Here is a 13,282-nt window from a genome sequence, read left to right as displayed (position 1 = left end):
CGATTGACAGGAAATTTTCACCATGGGTGCAACTCCACCTGTATAATTTTTTAATGATTATTATGACGTCATAGGGCACGTGGTTCAGCCGCCATCTTGGAAAAACCGAATAAATTTGCACCTCTATATCTCCGAAAGCGCTGCATAGAAAAAATTGAGACATGGCTCATTGTAAAGAACTCTCCATGTGGAATAACATCCGTTAATGATGAAGTCATTGGTGCCTCCATTATGAGGACATAATTCGACAAGTACAAAACTTCATCCGATTAAGATGAAATTTGAGCTGACGTCATCGGTCGTAATGATGACGTCATCAGTCACGTGGTTCAGCCGCCATATTTGTTTTAACACAAAAGTCTTAAAAACCACTGAAAACACATCCTGGTGAGGGTTTGCAATCTCTGATTGCTCTTTCTAGTTTCTAATGTATTACTGTTCAAGATACAGAACTGCTAGATATATGATGATTTGTGAAAGCAAGTCCGAGTTTATTATTGAACTCTTCCCAGCTGAGATTGCAGACAGCTCAGCAATGGTGCAACGACAGTCAATGAGCCTTACCTGCAATGACTCCCAGGTGGTTATACAAACTGCCAAGTACCTGCAGCACGGCAAATTGCTCAGCACCACAGCCCTTCAGGCACACACGGGGAAGGAGAGGGAGGCAGGGAAGGAATGAATTGTAATGTAAAATAACTTCTATCAAGAGGAAGGTTAATAAAAACTCAATGGTGCACCAAACTATTACAATTGATGGACTTTTGCAAACACAATAAGACATTCACCAATCAAGATGCCAAATATACTATTTGACCAAAGAAACTGAGGCTACTTTCTCATTTACATACACTTGTGCCTTTCCATACACTTGTCTACAAAACCACTTTCCTGATTTACATACACTTGTCCCATCAGAGCGGAAGTTTACCTATGTATTGCCTACAGTATATATTTATTTGGCACAATAGGTAACCAGTGTAAGACATCATTCTGATTGGCTCGTTCGTCAAAACCCCTTCTTTCCCCCCTCAAGGTGGTCTTTAATACATATGTTCTTGACATGCAGTCATCACTGTACTTTGCATCCAATCAGGTGTAAGTTAGCAGGCATGATGCTTTCATGGATCAGAAACTTCATAATTATTCACTACTCTGCACACTTCCTGATTTTTGGAACATGCATCAAAACCAAAAACGCACAATTATAGGTTTTATTTGTCTTTTTTGATGTACCATAGTCTTTACAGAGCAATGGTGATTCTAAGCAGTTTCTCGGCAAGGGTTATACTGGCAGGTTTGCCAATGCCTTCCCAGCATTTAAAATGCTGAGCATCAAGCAAGGAAGCAGCAAGTACCATTTTAAAAATGGAAAAAAAAAAATAAGTAGTTTTGACGACTCGGATGGGGGTTTCAACTATCGACCACCTATACTCAGAGAGGATGCTCTCTCTAACCATTACGCCAATGAGTCTGGTCATAGGTATTCGTTACTAATACTATGCCCTAAAAAAATAGCCCCGAGTGGGCTGATAGTTATCTCTTGAAATTGTAGTTCAGACCTTTGTTGACATTGGGGGACCCCCCTGGAAGCTCCCCTGATCCCAAGGGAGGCCCCCGATACTAAATCGAGAAAATGTAAGATCAAGCAATCCTGTGTACCATTGAACCATTGAGTAGAAGGGCTGTATCGCGTTTCAGAGCAATCAGTTGGTAAATAAGGGAAGAGTAGTTTCCGAAGTTTCAAGGGGTAACTCCTCTCCCCCCCCCCCCACCACCACCACGCCACCCCCTCCCTCTACCTCTACCTCTCCCCCCCCCCCCCCCAACCGGGAAGCCCCCATGAGCCAAAGTCGAAAAATCGAAGGCCGAGCAATTGTGCGGACTACTGTCTTTTATTAATGTGTCAAGCTTCAGAAGAATCAGCCAGGTGATAAGGCAGGAGTAGCAAAATTAGCAAAAAGTTAAAGGACAGATGGACAAACATCCAGACATCATGACCCATTTCAAGTCATCTCTTCGAGAATCGAGATGAGATAACCTAAAAATCAATTCACAAATATTGCTCACAATTAATAAACAAATTCATGTCAAATTTGAACCACCATCGTACGCAATTTATGCATCCATCCATATGGCGATAATTTGGAATCATATTGAAAAGCTCTTCGGACTTTTCATAACAATTGGATACAACATCTCTTCCAGGAAATGGGATACAATCTAGATACAATCTCCATGTTAGATGTACTTGTTTAAAACTGGAGCTTACCGGCTTTGAACTGTTGGAGGAGAACAAATGTTTAACTGCAAAACAAAGCAGACATCCATCTGGTGAGGGAGAGATCTCGACAGCGCAGTACAGAAATGGGGCAGAAAACAACGTTCGCACAGATATTTAAAATTTCTCCAACAACACTACCGAAATAATTTAGAGTTAGAACAAGAAGAGGGAGATCTAAAACAGGAAACACCGATGAAGAAATAGCAACTTAAATAAAATAAAACCCAAATATCAATGCATTTCATATTCTTTGTATATCTTCAGCACCATGAATGGATTAAACACTTGTGAAAGGGTAAGATGAAAGATTGCAATAAGGTGGTAAAAATAAATAAATAAACAATGTGACTTTTTAAACCAAGCACAAATTGTCATGCGCTGGGACACAAGTTGCATTGGTGTGCAAAAGACACATAAGTCAATGAATGCATCGCTGCGAGGGCAACAAACTAAATAATACCCATTGGTATTTTATACCATTTACAATGGTTGCTAGGAGACAGTGCAACAGGTAGAATGTGGTTTTCCAAGGAAAGATCATGGCAGATAGTGAGACCCAAAATCTTGAGTGACAGAACGTATTGGAGAGGATTGTGAGAATTGATTGGAGAAGTTGTCTCTTTAATCAAAAGTGGTGTCAACCAGACCCGACGTCTTGATGGCTTCGTGCTCACAGCATGGTGGTGAGTATTGTTACGTGCTCCTCCCCAACCCCCTGGTCACGGTGTACCTCCAAGCCCCGAGAGGAGTCACGGCAGAAAAAATGTGTTATTCTGTATGTCAAAGATCAATGGTGAAGCCACACCAATTGTTACAAACAAACCAGTATTGTATTAAGATCACACAAGAATAACAGTACAACAACAATAGTAATCAATTGTACAACCAATATATATTTCCTATGATGGTACCATCAGGTTCGTACAATATTACTCACTGTGCTCCAAGTGAGCGAAAAGAAGAAGATTCCCAATGTCTCTAATTCCCGGCTTCAACCCAAAGTTGATTCCGGCTTCAAGCCAGAAAGTCGATCTGCTCCCAGGATCGTCAGAACGATGTCCAATCGAGACCAGAATCCAGTTGGGTTGGCAGTTACAGTCCTGCTGCCAAATCAGTGCAAAGGCACCCTCAAGGCGACTGGGAAATCCAAAGGCGCCCTCCAGGCGACGGGAAAATCACACCCTCGGGTATGGACGTTCCACGGCTCACAGTCGGCGAACCGCAAATTAATCTTCAAAAGCCACATTGCACACACACACACACACACACACACACACACACACACACACACACACACACACACACACACACACACACACACACACACACACACACACACACACACACACACACACACACACACACACACACACACACACACACACACACACACACACACACACACACACACACACACACACACACACACACACACACACACACACACACACACACACACACACACACACACACACACACACACACACACACACACACACACACACACACACACACACACACACACACACACACACACACACACACACACACACACACCAGATACGTCTGAAAGCAGTGAAAACGGCTGACGAAACAAAGAAACCTTGCTCGACGTGCAAAGCGCATGAGTCAAAATGGCCGACGGCCCATTCTCGAGACGTAACGGCCCTTCGATGATTCTCTTCGGAATCAATCGCAAAACCTGACACACAGGTTAATCTGTCACAGCGATAACAACTCTGTCGCAGGAATCCCTTTACTGGGAAACCCAAAGTTCACTCGTGACTCTTGCTCGCCAATGTTCGCTCCAGACCGCAAAGCAACTATGCTTCTTGTCTGACTCCACTCGCTCCGCCTTCTTTTTCTCCTCTTCCTCTTCGTCGCCGTCCGGTTCCTGTTTTCATTTAAAACATTAACCTTTTTACCTTTTGACAATAATAATTGCTATTTCCCTCAAACAACAATAATAATAATACATGGAATCAAAAATGTTTACAGTGGATGAAAACCACAACAACGGAGGTGACGAATCCGTAACAGTATGCAACCTTTTACCTTTTCAAAATTTTCTGGACCTCCCCCAACCCCTTTTCAAAAAAATCCTGGATCCCTCCCTGGAGAAGATGCCACATATATACACTTGCTCCATTATATATGGATTCGTCGGGCATCGCTGGCGTGTGAGTCACAGCAAATATATAATATATAATATATAATATATAAATATATATATACAAACAAAATTCTTTTTTTTGGCATTACTCCACGAATCAGTAGTGGTCCGGGGACCAGCGGTTAAGAATTTCTATTCCACAGTGTTTAAGTATAAAACTGAATTAACATTAAATAAAGATTTTAAAGGTCATAAAAAAAACTTTGGAAGTTTACCTCCATTGATGCACAGTCATTTACACCACATTATTTCACATGTTACATTAGTTATTGATGCCTGGTGTTTGTGTGCTTTATACAACAACAGGCATTTTAAGGCCAATTTCCCTGCGAGAGCGGGGGTTAGCCTTGCGGGCCCCATGACAATCTTCTCCATTTTGCCATATTTTCTGCATCTCCCCTTGTTAACCCTCTTGCCCGCATTTCTTCTTCCACCACCTTCAGCCAAGTCTTTCTCGGTCTTCCCCGTCCTCTACTTCCTTCTACATTCATTCACATCACTTCTCAACCAGTCACTTTCATCCTTCCTCAACACATGACCAAACCATCTCAACCTGTTTCTCTTCACAGCATCCATCACAGGCTCTATTCCCCTTATCTTTCGCAATTCATAATTTGTCTTCCTCTCTCTCAACGATACTCCACACATCCACCGAACCATTCGCATTACCACCCTTTCCAGCCTTCGTTGGTGCTCTACATTCATTAACCATGTCTCGCTCCCATAAATCATAACACTTCTCACACATGCAGCATACACCTTCCCCTTCAGCTTCAACGACACTCCCCTCCTCGTCAGCATGCCACTCAGTTCCCGAAACACGCTCTCACTCGTGCACATCTCACTCGAGCAACCGTTGCCGAGTCTGAACCACCTTCTCCATTCAGCACGTCTCCTTGGTAGCAAAATGTTTTCACACCTTCCAGCTTCACACCGTCTCCAAGATCCAGCTCAACATTTCTTCCTTCCATCTGAAGCTCACTCTGTGCACACCTTACACTTGAATGTAGCTGCCACACTGGTAAATGACCCTCTCAGACCACTACATTTTTGATGAACCCATTCAGCGCACATTGTACATTGAATGGAGTTCACTCCGACACCCTTCCTGCACGCAGCACACGGCCACTTCCCAGTTCTTTCCACCTCACCACATGCTTTACCACTTACCATCACCTTCGTTTTTCCGATATTCACCTTCAGACCTTTTGTTTCCATACATTCCTTCCACTTGTTCATCTTCTCCTTCAGTCCAACCATACTTTCCGCAATCAACACCAGATCATCTGCATACAACAACTCCCACGGTAAACCCTCCTTTACATTCCGAGCCAGCACCTCCATCACAGCTACAAATAGTAGTGGACTTGGTACCGACCCCGGATGCACTCCCACCTTCACCTCAAACTCACCACTGTTCCCATCCTTCGTCCTTACAGCTATGCACACTCTCTCGTACATTGCCATCACTACTCTGTTCAACCATTCCTCCACTCCTAACTTCCTCAATGCCCATGTCACTACTTAGCGTGGAAGCCTATCGAATGTTTCCTCCAGATCAACAAACCCAAGAAACAACTTCTTCCTCTTTTCCATGTACTTCTCCTGCAACTGCCTTACAATAAAAAGTGTGTCTGTCGTTCCTCTTCCTGGCATAAATCCAAAATGCATTTCGTCGATCTTCACTTTCTTCCTTATCCTCCTCTCCAACACCCTTTCCAATACCTTCATTGCATGCTCTAATAACTTTATCGCTCGATACGGGCCACAGTCCAGAGGGTCACCTTTCCGCTTGTATAGAGGGACGAGGGTACTCAGTTCCCAATCCACTGGAATGCGGCCTTCTTTAACCACCAGATTACAGATCTCTATCATTCTCTTCACACCCCAACTTCCTGCTGCCTTCAACATATCTCCCACAATGCCCTTCGGCCCTCCCGCTTTTCTACTCTTCATTGCTTTTATCGCTTCTCAACTTCCTTCTCAGTTATCTTCTCTGCCGGGCCTAAAACTGGGTTACTCTCGATGTTGCCGTCCCATTCATTCTCTGCATTCAACAGTATTTCCATATATCTCTTCCATCTTCCTTTAATTCCATCTGGGTCCACAACGATTTGTCCCACTTCATCCTTCAAGCAACTCACCCCCATCACATCGCACCTCTCTTTCGCTATCTGCTTTGCAATCCTGAATACCGCTCTCTGCCCCTCTTCTGAATCCAAGCATTCTCCGAACATTTTCCTACATGCCTCCTGCGCCTTTGCTACCTCTTTCTTTGCAGCCTTCTTGCTGCCTTATAACTTTCATGTTCTGCCTTTTCTTCTCCCGTACCCTTCGCCTTCTGCCACTCCTTGAACTTCTTCCTCTTCTCGTCAATCCTCTTTCCAACTTCATCATCCCACCACCATGTTTCCGAGTGCCTCGGTGGTTCTTTCGTCCATCCACATACCTCACCAACGGCTACCAACGGCTACCAACAGACCATCTTTCAGTGACATCCAACCACTTTCAAGCTCAACCACATCATCCTCTGCATTACTCAGCCTCTCTTTTAATGCCTCCCTCACCGTCACCTCTTTCAACCTCCACACCTTCATTCTCGGTTGGTACTTCACCCGCCGAGCTCTCCTCGCACCTTTCACCCTTATGTCGCAGACAACCAAGTGGTGCTGTGAAACAGCCTCCTCCCCCGGGATCACCTTTGTGTCCCGGAGGTGCCCCCTATCTCGCCTACGCACCAGCAGGTAGTCAACGGTTGTCGTCGACCCACCTGACGCGTATGTAACAAGCTTATTATCCTCTTTCTGGAACTGAGTATTACAAATAAACAAACCAGCTCCATCAGCAAACTCCAAAATCCTTTCACCTTCTCCATTTCTCACACCATATCCATAACCCCCATGAACTCCCTCAAAACGGTCCATACTCCTTCCCACATGTCCATTTAGGTCTCCTCCTACCACAACAACTTCCTCATCTTTCACGTTTTCCATCAGCTTCTGTATCGCACACCAGAACTTGTCCCTCTCTTCATCGCTCCGACCGACCTGCGGAGCATATCTCGAGATGACCTTCACCAAGAGCTTTCCAATCATCATTTTCACCATCATCAACCTTTCACTCACTCTAGTCACACTCTCCTCAGAAAACAGGACACCATCACCATGCACGCCTTCCGGGCACCCTTGCCACACAAACTTGTATTTCTGTCCCTGCCTACCCTTCACCATTCTCACACCACTTCCCTTCCATCTCGTCTCCTGCACACAACATATGTCCACTCTTCTTCTGACCAATACTTCCACCACTTCTCCTGATCTCCCTGTCATTGTCCCGACATTCCATGTCCCAAACCTCAGAAACCGATCTCCACGTCGGGCATCAGACGTTTCGTCGTCATAAATGGAGTGAGTTCTACCCTTGCTTCGATCGGGTTCCCCACCTTGATTTTTGACGAGAGGGAGTGAGGTCCTCCACGGGGTACTTTGGGCTGTACCGTGCCCATATGTAATTGTAATTGTCATGGTTCCCTTTTTGAGGCAATGTTTTATGGCCGGATCCCCTTACTGACGCCAACCCTTTTAATCGCCTCTTACGACACGCAGGGAGGGATACCTATTCTAAACCTATTCCTATTCTAAACCGGGGTACACACTGGGGTGCTTATTGATGTTCTTAAAACAGTACGTTCCCTGTTTGGAATGATTTTCAATTTTGTTTGATTGCCAGACAGGCAGACACAGTAAAATAATTACCTTACTCCAAATCGCCGCACAACCAGAAGGAATGAATGAATGAATGATCGTTTTGAGGCCATTTTTCCCCGCTAAAGCGGGGGTTAGCCTTGCGGGCCCCATGACCTCATGGTTCCCTTTTTGAGGCAATGTTTTTATGGCCGGATGCCCTTCCTGACGCCAACCCTTAGTCACCTCTTACGATGAGCAGGGATACGGTGTACCTATTCTAAGCTGGGGTACACACTGGGATCATTCATCCCAGCAAGCTGGTACTCAATTTGCCGACCTCGGAAGGATGACCGGCTGAGTCAACCCCCCTGGTGTTAATTCAGCGATTGACCGGGATTCGAACTCAGGATGCTAGGATCCCAAGCCAGCACCCTAACCGCTAAGCCAACACCAACACCAACACACCAATGCCGCACAACCAGACATTACGTATAATTTGCCAAATTCAGAGCCAAAGTCCTGCTAAACTGCTGTGTCATGTTCTGATTAATGTTCAAAATATAACATTCAACAGAAGGTTTTTTTGTATAGGTAGTCGAGGCTCGTGGAAGAGGTAATATGAGTACACTGAACGGATCAGGACGCAACAGGACTAAATGAATAGTACAGAGGGAGGAGCAGCAACGGCAGGGCAGAAGGCGAGGGAGGCGGGAAACACCAAGGGGCAAGAGATGGGGAAGGAATGGGGGGGGGGGGTGGGAAGAGCAGATAGATGCATGGGGTGGACAAGATGGACAGAGAAAGAAACTCTCAGGAAGGAAAGCTGGAAGTTTTGAAAGAGACGGGATTGGGGTGGGGTTTCTGTGGGGGGATTAACGAGGGTAGAAAAGATCATGGTTTTGGATTGGGGACAAACTGAGATGGTGGTGAACAGTCGTCTTGAAGACCTGGAGGGAAGAATGAAATTGAAGAGGATGTGGAAGTTCATTCCACAGGTGGGAAAAAAAGAAAAAAAGAGGAACAAATGAGTGGGTTAAGTAGTTGATGATCCAGGAACTAAAAGTTAAGTAGTGCCTGGATCATATACTGACATTTGTAGACACAGACAGATAAAGTGAACAAATTGCTTCACAACGCTTTTCGCTCAGCATGTGTGAGGTAATAACCCTGAAGCACACTTCATTGTGGCGTGTAGTAATATAATTAACAGATGATCTCTTGCACAGACGTACATGCAATGCATCAAGTCAAGTCAAGATTGATGTCATCCAAGCTCAGTTTAGAGTGAGTTGAACACACGTGCAATGCCATGCCAATGTATCATGGTATGTATTGGGAAGTGGAAGCTGTGCGAACACGATGTACGAACGGCGCCAACCTGTCCATGGAGCCATACCATTAGTATCTCCGGCCCACAATAAACACACACGAACACATTAAGATGGTCATATAAAAACCAAAATCAATGATGCAAAATAAATAAAAAATAGTGAAAAGATCAAGTTGTGAGGTTTTTTTAAAATGCATGACGTAAACAAATTAACATATATTTCAAAACAATAACTAAGTTTTACATTCAAGTTTGGATCAAATAGTGAAGTTAGGTGAATGATGACGTTTTATTGGTCTTGCTAGATTTCTACATCGTTTATTTTAGGCATCGTCGAAAGACGGCCAGACAGAGACAGCCAAGCAGGCACACAGATAGACAGCCAAGTGGGCACGCAGACAGTGACAGCCAAGCGGGCACACAGATAGACAGCCAAGCGGGCACACAGATAGACAGCCAAGCGGGCACACAGATAGACAGCCAAGCGGGCACACAGATAAACAGCCAAGCGGGCAGACGGTGACAGCCAAGCGGGCAGACGGTGACAGCCAAGCGGGCAGACGGTGACAGCCAAGCGGGCAGACGGTGACAGCCAAGCGGGCAGGCAGTGACAGCCAAGTGGGCAGGCAGTGACAGCCAAGCAGGCAGACAGTGAAAGACAGCCAAGCGGCCAGACTGAAGGAAGAGCAGACAGAAGAGCGGGCACGGGCGGGCAGGCAGGCAGACAGAAGAGCGGGCGGGCAGACAGACAGACAGACTAGTGGGCAGGCAGACAGACTAGCGGGCAGGCAGACAGACTCGCGGGCAGACAGACAGACTCGCGGGCAGACAGACAGACTCGCGGGCAGACAGACAGACTCGCGGGCAGACAGACAGACTAGCGGGCAGACAGACTCGCGGGCAGACAGACAGACTCGCGGGCAGACACACAGACTCGCGGGCAGACACACAGACTAGCAGGCAGACACACGGACTAGCAGGCAGACACACGGACTAGCAGGCAGACACACGGACTAGCAGGCAGACACACGGACTAGCAGGCAGACACACGGACTAGCAGGCAGACACACGGACTAGCAGGCAGACACACGGACTAGCAGGCAGACACACGGACTAGCAGGCAGACACACGGACTAGCAGGCAGACACACGGACTAGCAGGCAGACACACGGACTAGCAGGCAGACACACGGACTAGCAGGCAGACACACGGACTAGCAGGCAGACACACGGACTAGCAGGCAGACACACGGACTAGCAGGCAGACACACGGACTAGCAGGCAGACACACGGACTAGCAGGCAGACACACGGACTAGCAAGCAGACACACGGACTAGCAGGCAGACACACGGACTAGCAGGCAGACACACGGACTAGCAGGCAGACACACGGACTAGCAGGCAGACACACGGACTAGCAGGCAGACACACGGACTAGCAGGCAGACACACGGACTAGCAGGCAGACACACGGACTAGCAGGCAGACACACGGACTAGCAGGCAGACACACAGACTAGCAGGCAGACACACAGACTAGCAGGCAGACACACAGACTAGCAGGCAGACACACAGACTAGCAGGCAGACACACAGACTAGCAGGCAGACACACAGACTAGCAGGCAGACACACAGACTAGCAGGCAGACACACAGACTAGCAGGCAGACACACAGACTAGCAGGCAGACACACAGACTAGCAGGCAGACACACAGACTAGCAGGCAGACACACAGACTAGCAGGCAGACACACAGACTAGCAGGCAGACACACAGACTAGCAGGCAGACACACAGACTAGCAGGCAGACACACAGACTAGCAGGCAGACACACAGACTAGCAGGCAGACACACAGACTAGCAGGCAGACACACAGACTAGCAGGCAGACACACAGACTAGCAGGCAGACACACAGACTAGCAGGCAGACACACAGACTAGCAGGCAGACACACAGACTAGCAGGCAGACACACAGACTAGCAGGCAGACACACAGACTAGCAGGCAGACACAGACTAGCAGGCAGACACAGACTAGCAGGCAGACACAGACCAGCAGGCAGACACAGACCAGCAGGCAGACACAGACCAGCAGGCAGACACAGACCAGCAGGCAGACACATAGACTAGCAGGCAGACACATAGACTAGCAGGCAGACACATAGACTAGCAGGCAGACACATAGACTAGCAGGCAGACACACAAACTAGCAGGCAGACACACAGACAGGCGGGCAGACCGACACTGACAGACAAGGCAGACGTTGACACCCACTGTTATTAGTAGTCTCTCCATTATTACGGACGTTCAGGTAGGCACAGGCGAGACCCAGGAAGAACAAAGCTGTGCCTATCAGAAGCAACATAGACAGCTGCTGTGCCCAGAAGGAACTCGGTGCCCTCGCTTGTCCGGCCGTTGCAAACTGCCGCAATAGCTCTCCCTCGCCATCCGAACCACGGCGCCGTCTAGGCCTCAATGCCAGCCCGTCTGCTTCCCCGTCTGAGTCCGAGTACTCCAATTCGGCGTCGATTCGGTCGGCTCCATTGGCAGAGACTTCGGTCCTTTCCGACCCTGAGACCCTCCTCACCCCGTTGGCGTTGATGGCACGAAAGCAACTGGCCTCAGAGTAGCAACCCCCTTGGGCGCCACACGCTGCCTTTCTTCTTTCGAGAGCCGCCGTCCTATGGTCTGGTGCTTCCCGGAAGCCTTTTGTCAAGGCATGCGGCCCATTTCTGTTGCTGTGCCCTAGGCCCGCTGTGCATTGCACGACACCCTGAAACACAGGCGCCGCCATGTCGCTTCATTCGACACGTAATGACGTAAGATTCAAATGAAAAGACGTGATGACGCATTATATTCACGCATTTCTCGCCTTATTGTGGTGTTAATTTTAATCAGTTTTGAAATGTTTTAAAATTAGCGAGTAATAATAACTCTATATCCTGATAATTGGACTTCATTCTTAAAATTAGCTTCAGCACCAAGTTTCGGCAGAGACGGAAGAATGAACCAATCGAGCGAACAATCTGATACAATAATCCCCTGATAGTGATATTAATGGAAACACTCGATGCCCGACCCGACATGAAAACTGTAGTTCCCTCATCTCCAGCCCTTCCTCCCTCATATACCGCTTAATCCCACACCCATCCCGCCTGGGCTGATTCTATCCATACCCTTGTCCCTGATACACAGAATCCTGTGGTTGAGACAGTTGTGCTTTGTGGTCTTATGCCGTTACGGATATGTTTATCTCCCACCAAAAGGTCAGGACTCGGGCATTCAGAACAGTATAACATCTTCTTCTTAACAACCTCGCTACCAGGAGCATATACGAGGCCGCCTTCATACCTGGCTTTCTTCACTCGTACAGTCAATGCATTGCTATGTCAATGCAAACCCTTTCCTCACTTTTCCCATTTGAGGTTGACGTGAGTAACTAGTACAACGTAGTGACAACGTAGTGTCAATTGGGCCCACTCTTACAGCAAAGGCATGATCGATAAAATAGTCTTCCGTTGAAGGAGCTGTGCTCCAACGCGAGTCGGAAGGATTGACGCGATCAAAGACGGAAATTCGTCCGAGTTGCTTTATTGCACGTATCAAACTCGGGTACTCTGAAAAGCCCGTTTATCGGGCAGCAATATATATACACATTATGCCGGAGCGTTTTCCCGGGAAAAGCGAGACCGGGCATGCCCGGGCGTCAAGGGCGAGTCCTGGAAAGGCGAGTCTGGACCTGCCCGGGCATCCTGGGCGAGCCCTGGAAAGGCGAGAGCGGGCATGCCCCGGCGTCCTGGGCGAGCCCTGGAAA

General features: G+C 47.4%; 1 protein-coding gene across 1 annotated transcript in view; it reads right to left on the bottom strand.

The window, feature by feature from the left end:
* The window catches only part of LEMD3 (LEM domain containing 3), a 58,094-nt gene extending 45,805 nt beyond the window's left edge, over window positions 1-12,289 (bottom strand). The window contains exons 1-3 of the mRNA XM_068130929.2: window positions 11,743-12,289; window positions 2,273-2,307; window positions 565-637 (exon numbers count right to left, since the gene is read on the bottom strand). Of these exons, the coding sequence (XP_067987030.1) occupies window positions 565-637; window positions 2,273-2,307; window positions 11,743-12,262 (628 nt within the window). The 5' untranslated portion in view covers window positions 12,263-12,289. The remainder of the gene's footprint in view (window positions 1-564; window positions 638-2,272; window positions 2,308-11,742) is intronic.
* Between the last annotated feature and the right edge of the window lie 993 nt (window positions 12,290-13,282).

This window comes from Myxine glutinosa, chromosome 11 (assembly GCF_964187855.1).
Source record: "Myxine glutinosa chromosome 11, kmMyxGlut1.1, whole genome shotgun sequence".
Taxonomy (NCBI): Eukaryota; Metazoa; Chordata; class Myxini; order Myxiniformes; family Myxinidae; genus Myxine; species Myxine glutinosa.
Note: the sequence above shows the minus strand (reverse complement) of the source record. Positions and strands in the feature narration are given on the sequence as shown.